A 15,096-nucleotide genomic window follows, 5' to 3' on the forward strand; every position below is an offset into this window, starting at 1 on the left:
TTGGGGAGTTTTAAAAAACTAGGTTATTGATCAAGTAAGTTTATTTTTATCCCATATCCTGTCCAGCATTTTGAGAACTGTTTTTTCAAAAACTACAGTTTCCTTCTGTGGTCTTCCCCAAAGAAATTCAAATTAAGGGAAAATGTGATTTACTTTTAAGTGAAAGCTTAAAAAAGGAACCCTGGAGGCTCCTTCGTCAGGTTTAGTGCTCCATTCACCAGCAGCGCCTGTCAAGCACCGTGAAAACCCAGGCCCCGGGATTCCGCCAAGCAGAACAATGGCTTAAGGCACCGTGCATCTTAGCAGTGCCCCCTACTCACAAAGAAAGTTGAAAGCTCTGTTCACAGATGCAGGGATCTACTCTTTGACTACACAGTAAACCTGTTTTCTTGCTACCAGACTTGAACAATAAAAGCAAGCCTTTCTTAAAGTTTTACAAAATAAATGATTACCATGAACTGCCATTAGGCTTCTTTTCACCAATAAAAATTAAATTATTTCATTATAAGACATCACAACTATTTTTTTTCCCCAGTATGAGGTTTATATAATAATGGAGATGATATATTTCAATGGTCCATACTGGACACTACCCAGTGAAGCCAAAGCTGGAAGAGCAAGGCAGAGAAACCTTAGCTCAAAATAACCTCGGGCCAGCAGCCTTCAGAAGCTGCCTTCGAAGAAAAAAAGTCACAAAAAGTTTTTATGGATGTTAATTATACCCATCAAGGGACCTAAAAGTGCTTGAGAACTAATCGTCATGCTCATCCATTTTAAAACTAACTCCCAGATAGCTGTTGAACCCTTTTAACTTTCAACAGTAAGAAAGTATGATTTTACTTGTAGAAAATGATTCCACAAAGAAGTGAGATTTGACTTGCTGGGGGCCCATTCTGCAAATCTTTTGGCTGGCATTTTTATTGTTGTTTCCTGAAAATGATTACTACCTTAATAAGTATTTCCAAACATTCTTTCTTTTCTTCCCAGAACAACCTCTGGCTCCTCTTCGGTCTAATCAAATTTTACTTTTGGGAAATAGCAAATATTTCTGACAATTCTCCGTTGGGAAAGTTAGAGAAGGGAGCTTGGACGGTGGGGAGGAAGAATATGGGAGTGAACCACACATCACTGGAGAACGTTTTTTGCACCTTGGTGGAGCTAACAAAAGATGGAGCCACGTGCACCCAGGCTTTTGAGCTTTGTTGCTGAACAGAAGACAGACTTCAGCTGATAACTGCGGATGTCAGCCATGTCAACGGAGCAAACTGGATGTACCTTCCTATACCTTAGGAGTTCCACTATTAAAATAAGTTAATCTTCATTTAATCAAAAACATTAAATGCCTTTGTTTTCTGGTTTTCTACTACTGAGAGGTATGAGTAACTCTGAAGTTACAGTAACTCTGAAGTTGATTTTATGTGCATATGCCAGTACATTAGAGTACTTCTTAAATTTTGCATCATTAAATTCCCGACAAACGACAGAACACTTTTTCTCATCCCGTAGATACCTGCTTTTCCTCCATTTCCCCTGGCCTTCATTTTTGTCTCCTTTGCAGACAGTCCCCTACTCCTTCCCCTCCACCCCTTAATTTAACCTGAGCAATCATTCATTACCTCCTCTCTTCCCAAATCTTTTCTGCGCAGTAAAAGGCACCAGACAACTTTGATGACCAGGCCCCCAGAGCAGGGCGTCTTTCTTGATTTTGCTCAATCACTTAAACCAGATTTGAGTGAGACCAGTTTGCAATCAAGCACATTCGAGCACTCAACTAGACAAGTCAAATGTATCTTGAACACATCACATCCCCCCCGCCCTCCTTATTTCAGTTACTCCAATAGCTTTTGAACTTCCTCCAATTTATTCTCCAGATTCTGTAGCCAGAATGATCTTTCTGGAACACAAATCTGAATACATATATTCCTGCTTATCTCTCCAGCCTCATTTCTCATCCAGCATTGTAGCAGTTGTACCTAAGCTACACTGGATGTCTTTGGATTCCTTTTCCTGCTCTCTATCTAATCTGTATTTCTGCCTATCTAAACCAACGTGAGCATATCTTTATATGTCCACTGTATCCTGTTCCTCCAGAAAGTTTGTGTGTGAACCCCTGGACTGTGTTGGCAGTCCCTGAAACATGTCCTTATAGCATCCTGTTCTTCCTCCATTGTATTTGTCACTAGGTACTGCACTTGTTTATTTAACTTTCTCCCCTCCTAGATAAGAACCTCTGGGAGAAATCTGGACTGCACCTTTTCATTGTTTTATTTTCTGGCCTCATGATTAGCACATAGTACCTCATAATAAATATATGAAAGAACATGTGTGTACATGAATGATGATGCTTATATGAATAAATATATTACTTAGTCACGTGTATTACGAATTAAGCAAGTCAGGGAAGGAGATGGAGAACTAGAGAACATAAGCCTTTACTTCCGTTACTTGCCACAGGAGATCTCTGCACAAGTTACCAATGGAACACAGTCAGAGGATGGAGGGAGGGAGAGAGGGAGAGGGAGGGATAGGTCTTACTCTCATCCTTATCCCAAACAAACATGATCTCTACCCACAACCTGTGCTGCGCCACAGGAGAATAACTCCTTATCATTATTAGTAAAGTTGGGTGACAACAATCAGAGACAGAGAAAAAAACACACACATTTGATTCTATAAAAAAGATACAGTAACAAAACTATAATATCTAAATCACAATGTAAAGTAATATCTTTAACTGGCATCTCAGAAGCCAATCTCCCCCAACACAGCATGAAAGAAACGTTGGCTCATAACACGTAACAACATGACACTTACCCCCTGGCTTCTTCTTCCTGACCCCTCCCCTTCTGGATTTTAATCCACTGCTCCAGCTGCTGCATTGAGTTGGTTCTCTGTATGACGCGGTCAGCCTCTGGGTGGAAGGGCCCTGCGTTTGGGTGACTGCCCCCTCTGAGATCCGCCAGGCTAACATTGACTGTTTTGTTCTCTGAACTATTCACATTGACTGGCCTGTAGTGTCCGGTCTGAGCCGGGCCTGTTGACCCATCATATTCAGATGGCAGAGAATTCAACTTGACACTATTAATTTTTGTTAAAGGTCTATCTTGACCATCCTTCTGAAATCCATATTTTTCAGCTTCTAATGCCTTTTTTTCTTCACTTTTGCTGATTTCCTTGTTTTTCTGGTTATTCTGGACCTCTGGTTTAATCAGCACTCGATGGTTGGGAAAGTTATTGATTTCTTTTGCTGGTGCGTTTTCAGATGTGATCTTGTCCACTCTGAAATCAGAGAAGAAAATCATAGTGGGTCAGATGAAAAATGGACATATTATTTCTGAGATTCAATCTAGGAAAGATGTAAAATTACCTTTTACTTAAAAAAACAAAAACCAAAAAAACACACCTAAAAGGGTCACTGAGGACAAGCCTGTACAAATCCTCTGTATGAAACAAAACATACAGAGAGTAAAAAGTGGTGAGCGTACCCACCATTAGGAATCTGGAAAGAAAGCAAATAAGATTGCCCCTTCGCAGTGAAACCACAAAATCCACACTTAAAGGACCGCGGCATCTAGCCATTTGAAATAAACAACACAGCTTCCAGCCAGGAGGGTTAATTCATCATGAGACAAACATGAGTCTGGTCTGTGGAAATGATGACACCAGGAAATTATAGTCTGGTGCTATCAGAGATCTGAACCACATGACTAACCAACTCTGTTCATATTCAAGAGGACCCGAGTTTCGGTGAATAGCTCTTGGAGCCAGATGGCACACACTCAGCTGCCAGCTCTACCTCTTCCGCCGTGTCTGTCTTTGGGCAAGGCGTAGAAAATGACTGTGCCTCAATCTCCTTTTTGGTAAATGGGGATAGCGGAAGGATGTTATGAGGACCAAGGAGTACATTGGTGGCTGCCTCATTTATTATCACCCCATTCCATCAAGCAATTTTGGATTAGAATCTGGCATCCCATGTCCATCTTTCACCAGAAGGGCGTGTCACTTAACTGTGTGTGTCTGGAACACTGGACAGTTTTACCGCTCACCATCCCAGCAGCTATCTCTACATCTTTCTGATGAGCATCAGCTGCCCTGAGACCAATCGCTTCCAGGCTCTGTCAAGGTCAAGCTGAGTGTCTGAATCTGCATGAAATGGCCAAGATCAATGCTGGGAGCCTTTCAGGAACTGGCCACACTTCAATACGTAAAAATGCTGTTCAATCCTAAGCGTGCCACTGCTGCCAGTTCCAGTGATGTGCAGACAATAATCCATAACACACAGCTATTGATCGGTAGGTAGTTTGGAATATGATCAATGAGGCAAAAATGAAATGGGACTATTTTTCTTGCAGTAAAGTTATGGACTACACCTATATTCAGGTTAGATAAAATGTACAGCATCTAGACTGGAAGCAGTATTAGATACTGAGAAAATTTACTGATAGGCTATGGAGCGCCTTCCCCTTGAAAGACAATAGTCAGAAGACTTCCACAAAGGCACACTCATCCTAAATTTGGAGGTGGGGTGGGAAGGAATTTTTATCACAAATATCAAATATCTGAAAAGACTTTTTTAACTTAGTTACTTCTAGTCCCCAAATTTATCATTAAAAAAAATGTAATAAAAAAAATCACATATGCTAACTTTTCTCTAACTGGAATAAAACTGATTCGGAAAATGTATGCTAGGATAACATAACTGATGTAAAGCTTGTGATTTAACTTTAAAAAGAGACATTTAAGTTATTATAGAAGATACATGCAAATATAGAAAATGAAAATAATAGGCCACGGAGATGGAAATTATTCAGAGAATGTCTATTATGCTTAGATTGCTTTATTCCACCAATGATCGGCATACTAGGGGACTATGTTATTGTTCACAGCTTAAATACTTTAGTAGGAATTCAGAAGCAATGAATTATCTAGTTAAAAACTGAATGTTTTTATGTCTTAGTTGATAAGCCTTAATAAATACTTCTAAGTATTCTGGCCATTTAGGAAAGAGAGCCCATTACCCTAAAACCAAACAAAGAAAATCTCCCAATAGTAATGAAATGAAATATGACAATAATTAGGTACCTTCAGTTTTAATAATCAATATTAACAGGGCAGGATAAAAATATAACAGCTAGAAGCAAAGTAAAAAATAATTTCTACATGGCAACAGTGACTGACACCAGGCTGGGCACATAGGTGGTGTTCAATAATTCCTGGCTAACCACACAACTGGCTGAAAATTGTTATGGGCACGTAACAGGTTACCAGAAGTCAAACCAAAATATTGACTGTCATCTTTATTACCCTAAATTACGAGTAGTTATAAATTTTTAGAGTGGAAAGAATAAGAAAAGAAAAGTTAAAATTCTGAGATAATAAAGTGCAATATATAATACTGAAAGCATTTGGAAATCAAATATTTCAATTATTATGTTGATTTCTGAATTCTAAATAATACCCTAACAATTTTACTTTAAAGTTAAAATTATTTTGAGATTTTCCATTAATTATTTTCACCTACATTATTTTCTCTAGCATTCAGGTCATTTTAACAAATGGAATTCCTTTTATTAGGTCTCAATCCAGAATATTCATATAGTTGAGGTGGTTTTTCTTAAAAATATCTGTCCTGAGTTCAATCATGGGCCTTCTTTTTTTAATGCTCCTTATATTTCCCATGGCTCAATTAATAGTGATTACTTAAGTTGCTTTGGACTTGGCATTTTAAAAAACAAATACATAGCATCAACGTAAGTCTTTTACTCAATAAGTCATAAGACTTTATATGAACACTAAAAAAGACTAAAGACAACCCTCTTTTTTCCTGAGAAGAAAAAAAAACCCAGAGGCAGAAGTTAGCATTTTCCTTATAAGACCTGCTCAATTATCGCTGACTGGGAAAAAAATATTTTAACTTTATTATACATCTTTTTTCAAATGACAGGGATATAAAAAAATATTTTAAAGTACATTATTCAGCTTTAGAAACAGATTTCCTCTCACGAGTTCTTAATGTAGTTTAATATTAAAATGATCCATGTTTAAGCAGGGAAAAAAATAACAGATCAATTTTAATAGTACATATTCATATTATCAAAGAATCTAAGTGCTGAAGTTTCAAAAGAAAGGATGTAGATTTCAGCAAAAAGGAGATATATTTAGAAATAATGTATATGCTTGATGAATTATTTTCTGGGGACATTCATCATAAAACAATCAATTAACCTGGTAATGCTGAAAACAAAAAAACAAACAAAAAACAACAAAAAAACACCACCGAAACTCATAACAAAATTTTATTTCAATTTATCAAACTTTAAAAACATACAACATAATTTTAAAAATATAATAAAATTAACTTCATGAATATAAATTCTCGTCTAAGATTTAGGACCTTAAAAAAAAACCAAACTATCTTGTGTAGTTTTAAGATAACAATTAAAAATGTACTTACCGGAAATTAAAGGTAATTCTGTAAGAAGAAAGAACATTCAGTTTGAATGTTAGAATTCTGGATTCACCCCAGTACAATGATAGGTGAAAATGAATAAGGAGGAAAGGTGGAATAACAATGCAGGTGGTATCTCAGACTAACTTAGTAAGGTGTGTTAATTTTATATAAAACATGAATGAATCCTTGCTTTCTGAGAAATGATTTCATACAATGACTACTAAACTAAAATGATATGTACTACGATAATGACATACTTACAAGGCATGGAATAAAATGTAAGTGGAAATCACCATTATTTTTCCTACAAGCCTTTTACCTTTTCACAGGTTCTGTCTGTACCAGGGCAGCATCTAACATGGCTTTCATCCATAATTCCATCTCCTTTCCTGTATCAGTGCAGAAATAATAGGTCCGCATGTTTGGATGGGCTGCCTGATTGAAAATGACACGATCACTTTAAATAGGAATTTGGGATCTGTAAAAGGAAAAAAAAAAGTGGTTCTGTGCTTAGATCACTACTATGAAATTTCAAAAGAGCAGACTTATCATATATACAGATATAGAAATAAATGATTTAAGAAAAATATAATTCAACCTTGAAACTGTATAAATATTAATTTTTCCTTTTAATTTTACAATTTTTCTTTAAAAAAAGAATGGGAAGGCGGAAAAAATGTAGCACTTAGTTGTGTCTGTTCCATGTACAAGTCCCTAGCAATTTCCATTTACTATAATTCATGCTTTATTCAAGAATGTACCATACCAGGTCAGTGTGACTCAGTAGCTGAGCACTGACCTATGAACCAGGAGGTCATGGTTTGATTCCCAGTCGTGGCACATGCCTGGGTTAAGGGCTTGGTCCCCAGTGTGGGGCTTGCAGGAAGCAGCTGATCAATGATTCTCTCTCATCACTGATATTTCTATCTCCCTCTCCCTTCCTCTCTAAAATAAATTAGAATACATAAAAAAATTGTTCCAGAGAGACCAGCAACAAAATAAATATGTACATATCTTAGTATTTCCCCTTGTTAGACATTCCTTTAGTCCTCAAAAGGTACTACTGTTAAAGTATTTGTCTAATCCTTATAGACACCTATATACAAACATAACAGATGTATCAATAATCCCAAATGATATGTCCCTTTAACTTTTATTCTCAAGTTTCAGGGTTGAAATATAAATGTTTTGGGTTTGAGGAAAGAGGCCTATGTAAATGGTAAGTAGTGTCTGTTTGATTTTCTTTATGGTGGTTCAATGTGCCTCTATTCCAGAAACAGGAAAACAGAATGAAGAATGTACTGATGAGACTGCTACCCAAGTTGTGAGCACTGAGCTCAGCTTAACCCAGGGGCTGATCAGGCAAAGATGGACAGCATCAGTAGTGACATCAAAGTAAAACAAAACAAAACAAAACAAAAACAGGTCATGGTGGGGATTCTGTGGGGGAAGCATTCTTAATTTCCATTTGAAGATGCCCATGACAGTTTCTTATTAGACAATGAACAACAAGGAACAATAAATAAAGGCTATGTCAGAACAGATTGAAGCAAAGAGTACTAAGTATGTAGTTAGCCTGCAATATATAAAAAGATGAGAGAAATATATCTGGAACCACAAACTTTATTCTAATATCTTGACTGTCTCGCTTTATCAACAATGTCAATTAACTTCAACATTTTTTCCAGAAAGCACCAGAATATAAATAAATTCAACAAAAACAATGATCAAAATAACTATATAACCAACAAATCTCACTTAACTATGTAAAAGATATAAAACTATCAATAGAAATAACTAAAAAGAGCCTGGCTCAGTGGTTGAGTGAGCATCTACCCATGAACTAAGAGGTCACAAATTTAATTCCTGGTCAGGGCATATGCCCAGGTTGCTGGCTTGGTCCCCGATAAGGGGCATGCAGGAGCAGCTGATTGATGTTTCTATCTCCCTTCCTCTCTCTCTCTTTTTTTCCCCCTTCCTCTCTTTCTTAAAAAAAAAAAAATCAATAGAAAAACACACAAAAGAAATAGCTCAAATGCTGAATGTCGCTAAAATAATTAAAACCACCACAAAGTGTAACTGGTCTGAGTGGAATTTTGGAGAAATAAATAAAGACCACTGCCCATATATTGATCAATGGAAGGAAGACTGGCTGGTGCTAAGAAGACCCCGTTGCAGCCCTGACTCAGACACTAACAAACCACACTCGTGATGTGACAGGCTTGCCATCTATGAAATGGAAATATTTACTAGATGATGGCAAAGCTCCCTATCTAGCTCTGAGTTCCACACACTGTTCAACAATTGTCTATGAAGTTTCTACTTACCACGGTGATGAGCAGTAGCATCAGTGTCAACAGACTTAGTAGTAAAAGTGGCTCATCAATTCAGAGGAAACATCACAGAAGAGAGGATTTGAAACAGAAATTACTATCATTGTTACAGATAAAATTTAAATTAAATCAAATAATTACAGAGAGAATACACTTAACAGTCACATTTACTGCTATTTTAACATTCTAGTATTTTTTTTAAGAGTCAAAAACCCAACAAAATGTCCTAGGAATAGTACAAATTCAACAAACCTTCGTCAAATTAATGAGCTATCAAAAAAAATATAATCTAAACCCATGGTCAAATAACAGTGTCAGTGTCACACAGTTCTAAACGAATACTTTTTAACAAGGAAGGGGGTGGTACACAGGTCTGCTAGATTTAATAATACATTTTACGTCTCAACTTAAATGTTTTCTCAAAGGTACCTGATGCTCACAATGTACTTAAGACTAAAAAAAAGAAAAGAAAAAAAGAAAAAAGATCTTTGCAAATATTCTATAAGATCATAAATGTACATACTTATATTATGTTAAAAACCATAGTTAGTATCTCTTATAGTACTCTTCCCCCAAATTTATTATAAAAAATTCAAGCATATAGTAACATTTAAAAAATGGTAAAATTATCACCAGGACACTGATAGCTATGTATTTACCAGTTATTAGCATTGTTACATATTTGCTTTATCTTGAACCATTTGAAAGTATAGACATAAAGCCACCTGACCCCTAAATATATGACTTCCTAATTAAAGTGACATTCTCCTCTTCAATCACAAGACTATTAATATACTTAAATATAAAAATGACTAACTGAAATATCTTTTTGTAATAATCTATGGGTTAATATCCATTTTTCAATCCATGCAAGATTCAAAGAATTAAAAAGTATGACTATTTCCTTACCTTAAAAGCATATTTTCGGTTAATGTGATCCTCAGAGGTAAGCATAGCTATCTGAAAACTAGGTAACAGTATGCTTCCCAAGATACCCTCTTCTTTCTCATCTAAGAAATAATTGAATATCTGATTAGAATTTTAAATGTCCTCATGAAGCAGAATTAATTTTCTCAAAATTTATTTTGACCAAATCAAAAGGTTTTTTACATATAAATGAATGGCATTCAAGTACTGTTTAGACTAGTACTTTCTAAGGTGTTTAGGGAAAATATTAAATAGCAGAAGCATATTCTTTACTTTCAACAAGTTTCCCTCTCCTAAGCAAATCAAAATTGGCTCCACACGTCAGAGAAATGTCAATTAGAAATAAAAGCATATATTTGTTTGGCATATATATGGAATTTTACAAAGTGCTCTGACATGTGAATTATTGAAAATATATATTAGCATGTAAGAAATGACAGCACTTTATATACTTAATCTACCAACATTCCTGTGAGGATTAAAAACGCCCAACAATTCTGAGCCCAGACAGATGCATGGCCCTCCTGCTAACAGTCCTGGCTCAAATAACTCACCAATAAGGTGTTCCTTTACTCATTTTAAAATGCTTCCTAGAGCCCTCACTTCTTTCTGGAACTTTCATTGCCCTCTACCCTCAATACCTCTGACATGCTATATTGTTTTTATCTATCTATCTATCATCTATCTATCTATCTATCTATCTATCTATCTATCTATCTATCTATCTTTCTCTTCTCATTAGAATGTAAACTCCAAGTAGTTTTGAATAAATGATATACCTGGAAGTATATATTTTAAAGTATACTATAAAAATTCTATGCTTTTCAGAACATATAACCTTGACGGTTTGCTTTTACCAGTCATTCTGATATACAATAAAGTTGTGGGGATAAATTACAGGCCTACAAGGCAAGCACATAACATAAACTTATGAAAATAAAACATTTATCTTGGCATAGTATGGACTCATGTTATTAACTTTCTGTTTGGGGGCAGAGATGTTTATAAAACCTGAAATACATAGTTCGTTGTTAGAGACCCATGAGACAAGTTAATAAAGCTATGCATTAGGCTGATGAACTCATCAATGAAAAAGACCATTAGAAATTTTTTTAAATTTTGCTTGCCACATTTTTTTATTATCATAAACTTAACAAGAATAAATGGTGAACTTCCAAAATAAGAAGAGCTGCATTAAATAGATATTATTTCTACAGCTTGTCTAATAACATGGAACAAAATTTTGGTTTTACTATACTGTGCTTATTCACGTGTAATTCACAAATATAAAGAAGAAAAAACAAAACTGCAGATTTAGTCTAAATGGTAAAAAGAAATACAAAGTAAGTCATCAATTATAGAGAATATGACAATTTAAAAAAATGAGTGACATTCTGATTTTAATTCCAATTTTTTATTTATATAAAACAAATCGGAAACAGCTCATGAAGTCATCTTTAGTAAAAAATCATTATCAAATAATACAGTCTTCTTATGGAATAAAATCGACTTTCCTGAAGTTATTTCAGGACATGCAGAGGGAACACAGCACAGGGCCACTGTCCTGTATGATCACGGATTGTTTCCCGGCAGGACACTAAGTAGCTGTGAGGTCTCAGGCAAGTTATTGATGCTGTGTATCTTAGTTTCATCAACCAGCAATTTAAGGAAAACAGGACTTACCTCAAAGAATTGTTGTGAGGGCTAAGTCAGTTAATAGACATAAAGAACTCAATAATGCACTCCGTCCATATCAAGTGTTCAATAAATATTGCCATTATTATATAAAGTTAAAGACTGCCTATAAAACCTTCATCCTTTTTTTTTTTTTTTAAAGATTTTTAATTGATTTTTTTAGAGAGAGGGAGGCAAAGAGAGAGAAACATCGATATGAGAGCAAAACTTCTATTGGCTGCCTCCTGCATGCCGGCAACCTCTCGCTGCCTCAAGCCCACAACCAGGGCATGTGCCCTGGCAGGGACCTGAACTTCGTGGGATGACACCCAATCAATTGAGCCACACCGGCCAGAGCATCCACTACTAGATTCTTCAAATGTTCCCAATCAGGGCATTCTTCTGTTTGGTTCTCTATCAAGCCCGATCTAAATAACTGCCTTACTTTCTATCACCCAGAGGGCGTGATATACTGCCAAACAAAGGGCAGGTGGTGAACAATGTTTATAGATGAACAAACTCTCTGTGGGGCTCAGCTGAGCCCTTTTAAGGTTGCATTGCAGCGCAATTTCTCCCTCTGCCCCCTCCTACCTCCTTCCTGCCAACAGGGAGAGGCCCCCCAGATACTCCCCAATAAGCCATTAATCTCCATCATAGAGCTTGCTTCCTGGGAACATAAGCTGGGACAGGAACCACAGAATCTCATCAATTTGATTGGATTCAAGTGACATTTTAAATACCCAATTTCTACTTCAGTTTTAAAGACGTTGGAGAACAAGATAAGGAATACATACAAACTTACTAATTATCATTCCTCACCCAGAATACTTCAATACTCTGTTAACTGGTCTCTTGACTTCTGGTGTAAGTGCTTTTTCTAAAATATACACTCAAATCCTGGTGTTATTCTTGCAGTCAGACGGAGTTTAAACTCATTAGGATGGCAAACAAATGCCTTTTATGCTCTGATCTACTTTTTAGCCTTTACTTCCTGCCAAGTCTTCAGACATGGCCCTCATTCCAGCACTATAAGCCCTATGTGTAATTTTACACACATTCCATGTTCACCCACGCTAAGTCCTTTGCCTAGATCACCCTTCTTTCCTAATTCCTTCCTTGTACAGGCCTGGTCAACAGTCATTCAACCTAACTGAACACTATGACATTCTCTCTCACACTCCTTCAGCTAATCTGTGAGTTCCATAAGGAGAGGGGTGTACATGGTTCACTTCTGCATCTGCTACCCAATAAGAGGTCTGACACATCAAAAGCTCACTGCTAACTACCACACTAGACCATCATCATTTCTACGTAATAGCTCCTACTAGTCTCTGCTACCTTCCTTCCCCTTTAGAATTCCTTCTCCAGTAGCAGTTTGAATTACTCTTATGCTTAAAAACATCCAATTGTTTCCTTACGGCCTTTAGGGTAGAATCAAGCTCCGATAAGAGTCCTGCATCGGAGCGATCTCCATCTCTCCCACCCATCTCCTTCCTACTACCAGACCCTCAGCTTGGTACACTGGTTTCTTTCTGCTCCTTCAATATTCCCAACACTTAAAGCCTTTGCATTACTGCTCCTCCTGCCTGGAATACTGTGCTCCCTCCGGCTCCTCCTTGTAATTTAGACCTTGATATTTAACCCTTTGCACTCCGCTGTCCCCTCTCAGGGGACATCGGAATTCTAGCATATCACTCGGATATCCCCTCTCAGGGGACATTGCAGTTTATTAGTGATTACGGGGAACTGAGTTATTTCAACGCAACTTTTTGAGACATGCATGTTTCCCTGAAGTTTTATCTTGAAATGGCACAAGAAATTAAATCAAAATATCGTAAAATTACTAAGATATATACAAGAAATGTCAGCGGGTTTTGTGTCGGATTAAACAATAAACTACATATTCCCGATGTGGGACAAAGAAAACGGGACTGCATTGTGTGTTCTAACAGGAAAACACCTGGTGGCAGGCGTCAAACCACTTATTACTGTCAAACATGCACTAATCAGCCTGCAATGCATATTGGGGAGTGTTACAAAACTTATCATACTGTACAAAGTTATAAACAATAAAATATTGGTTTTTTTTTGCAAATATACATTCCTCGATGTCACCCAATTCATATAAGTCCAATATCATTATAATACGTTACTTGGTACCAAAATTAAACTAAATAATACGAGGGTCTGTAAATGCACGTTTCCGCCGCAAAGTAGCGTCGAGTAGCTGGTAGCCAATGTCCAGAATGGTTCGGAGTGCAAAGGGTTAAAATATCTGCTGAGCCAGGCCAGAGTGGCTCAGCTAACTGAGTGTTGTCCCTTGCACCGAAAGGTTGCCTGTTCAATCCCTACTCGGGGCAAAAATGGAAGGCAACTAATTGATGTTCCTCCTCTTTTTTCCTTTTTCTCTCTAACCATGTCCTCCAGTGAGGATTGAAAAAACAACCACCACCACCCACCAAAATCTGCTCAGAGTACCAATCCAGAGACCTCTCCCCCAGGCCCAACTTTCATAATATGACCGTACTTTCCTAAAAGCATCTATCATGGTCTTTTTTTTTTTTTTTTTACTTCTCTGAGTTTATTTACTGTCTCTCTGACCTCTCTAGTAAGTAAGCTTCATGAGAGCTTTCTCTCACTGGTGTTTTGACAGCACCTGAAATAAAGCAGGTCCTGCTCAATAAATATGTGGTGAATGAATTAAGTTCCCTGGTAAGTTTTGTCAATAGGCTGACTATAGGATAGAATAACCTAAGTGACTTATTAGAGCAGGTTCATGATCTGCCTGCTGTATTGCAAAGCGTAGTGGGAACCTGGGCTTCCACTGGTATTTGTTGCCAACCTATTGTAAAAAAAATAACAAATCACTTATTCTCTTTCATTTTCTTTATGTCTCATTTTCCCTATCTGTGAAACACAAACTGCTCTGTCAAAAAATTCTGACAGCACACTCCATGTGTTAATATACCAGATGCTTTGAGAGATATGGAAAAATGAATGAGGCCAGTGTATTCAGCATACAGGAGAGATCTGGGTTGGGCTAAAAACCTGTGATTAAGAGAAGCGCTTGGGTGATAATTCTGGCTCTGACACTTACTAGTTGTGAGACCTCAGGCCACCAAATTGACCTTGTTGTCCCTTAGTTCCCTTTTGTATAAATGAGTACATGATGTCCCACCTTATCAAATGGCTGTGAGGAAGAGATGAAATAGATCATCTATGTTATGTGCTTAAACACTCAAACAATAACAACAACAACATTGCAAACTGTTCTGATCATCTCACTAAAATCTGATAGCTTTTATGTAAAACCTGACATTTTCTGTTGATAAAATAGTAAAATTATATAATATCATATACTTCTTTCCAACCATCTGAAGAACAGAAATGAGTTAAATGTTATTTCTTTCTTTTCTGCGGCAACCCCCCCCGCCCCCTTACATTCTTCCTGTCAGGGGGACCGTACTAAAATTAATTAATACATTGCATGTAAAACGTATATGGAATCTCACCCTCAACATAGCTTCTGAACTTGCCTTTATTTTTCTCAAATTAAGTAAAAAGTTTTTCTATTTTAATAAATGATGATGAGCACATTTCCATGGGCAATAACAATAGCAAATTACAAGGAATTCAGTGTTGTTTTTTGTTGCAATTTAATATTTAGATATTTTTACATGAGAAGTAGTAACAAACATTTTCTTGTTCTCA

At 36.7% G+C, this 15,096-nt stretch overlaps 1 protein-coding gene across 16 annotated transcripts in view; it reads right to left on the reverse strand.

The window, feature by feature from the left end:
* Nucleotides 1–15,096, reverse strand: part of PLEKHA5 (pleckstrin homology domain containing A5) — a 218,561-nt gene that overhangs the window by 68,855 nt on the left and 134,610 nt on the right. For 9 of the 16 annotated variants that reach the window (XM_070410612.1, XM_070410610.1, XM_070410614.1 and 6 more), the window contains 4 exons: nucleotides 9,694–9,794; nucleotides 6,771–6,886; nucleotides 6,455–6,472; nucleotides 2,815–3,279 (listed from right to left, as the gene is read on the reverse strand). In XM_070410612.1, coding sequence (XP_070266713.1) covers nucleotides 2,815–3,279; nucleotides 6,455–6,472; nucleotides 6,771–6,886; nucleotides 9,694–9,794 — 700 coding nt within the window. Of the gene's footprint in view, nucleotides 1–2,814; nucleotides 3,280–6,454; nucleotides 6,473–6,770; nucleotides 6,887–8,778; nucleotides 8,867–9,693; nucleotides 9,795–15,096 lie in introns of those variants that run through there. The other 7 variants (XM_070410613.1, XM_070410611.1, XM_070410620.1 and 4 more) reach the window with 2 other exon arrangements.

This window comes from Myotis yumanensis, unplaced genomic scaffold (assembly GCF_028538775.1).
Source record: "Myotis yumanensis isolate MYYU_CA2020_CCGP unplaced genomic scaffold, mMyoYum1.0.hap1 SCAF_3, whole genome shotgun sequence".
NCBI lineage: Eukaryota > Metazoa > Chordata > Mammalia > Chiroptera > Vespertilionidae > Myotis > Myotis yumanensis.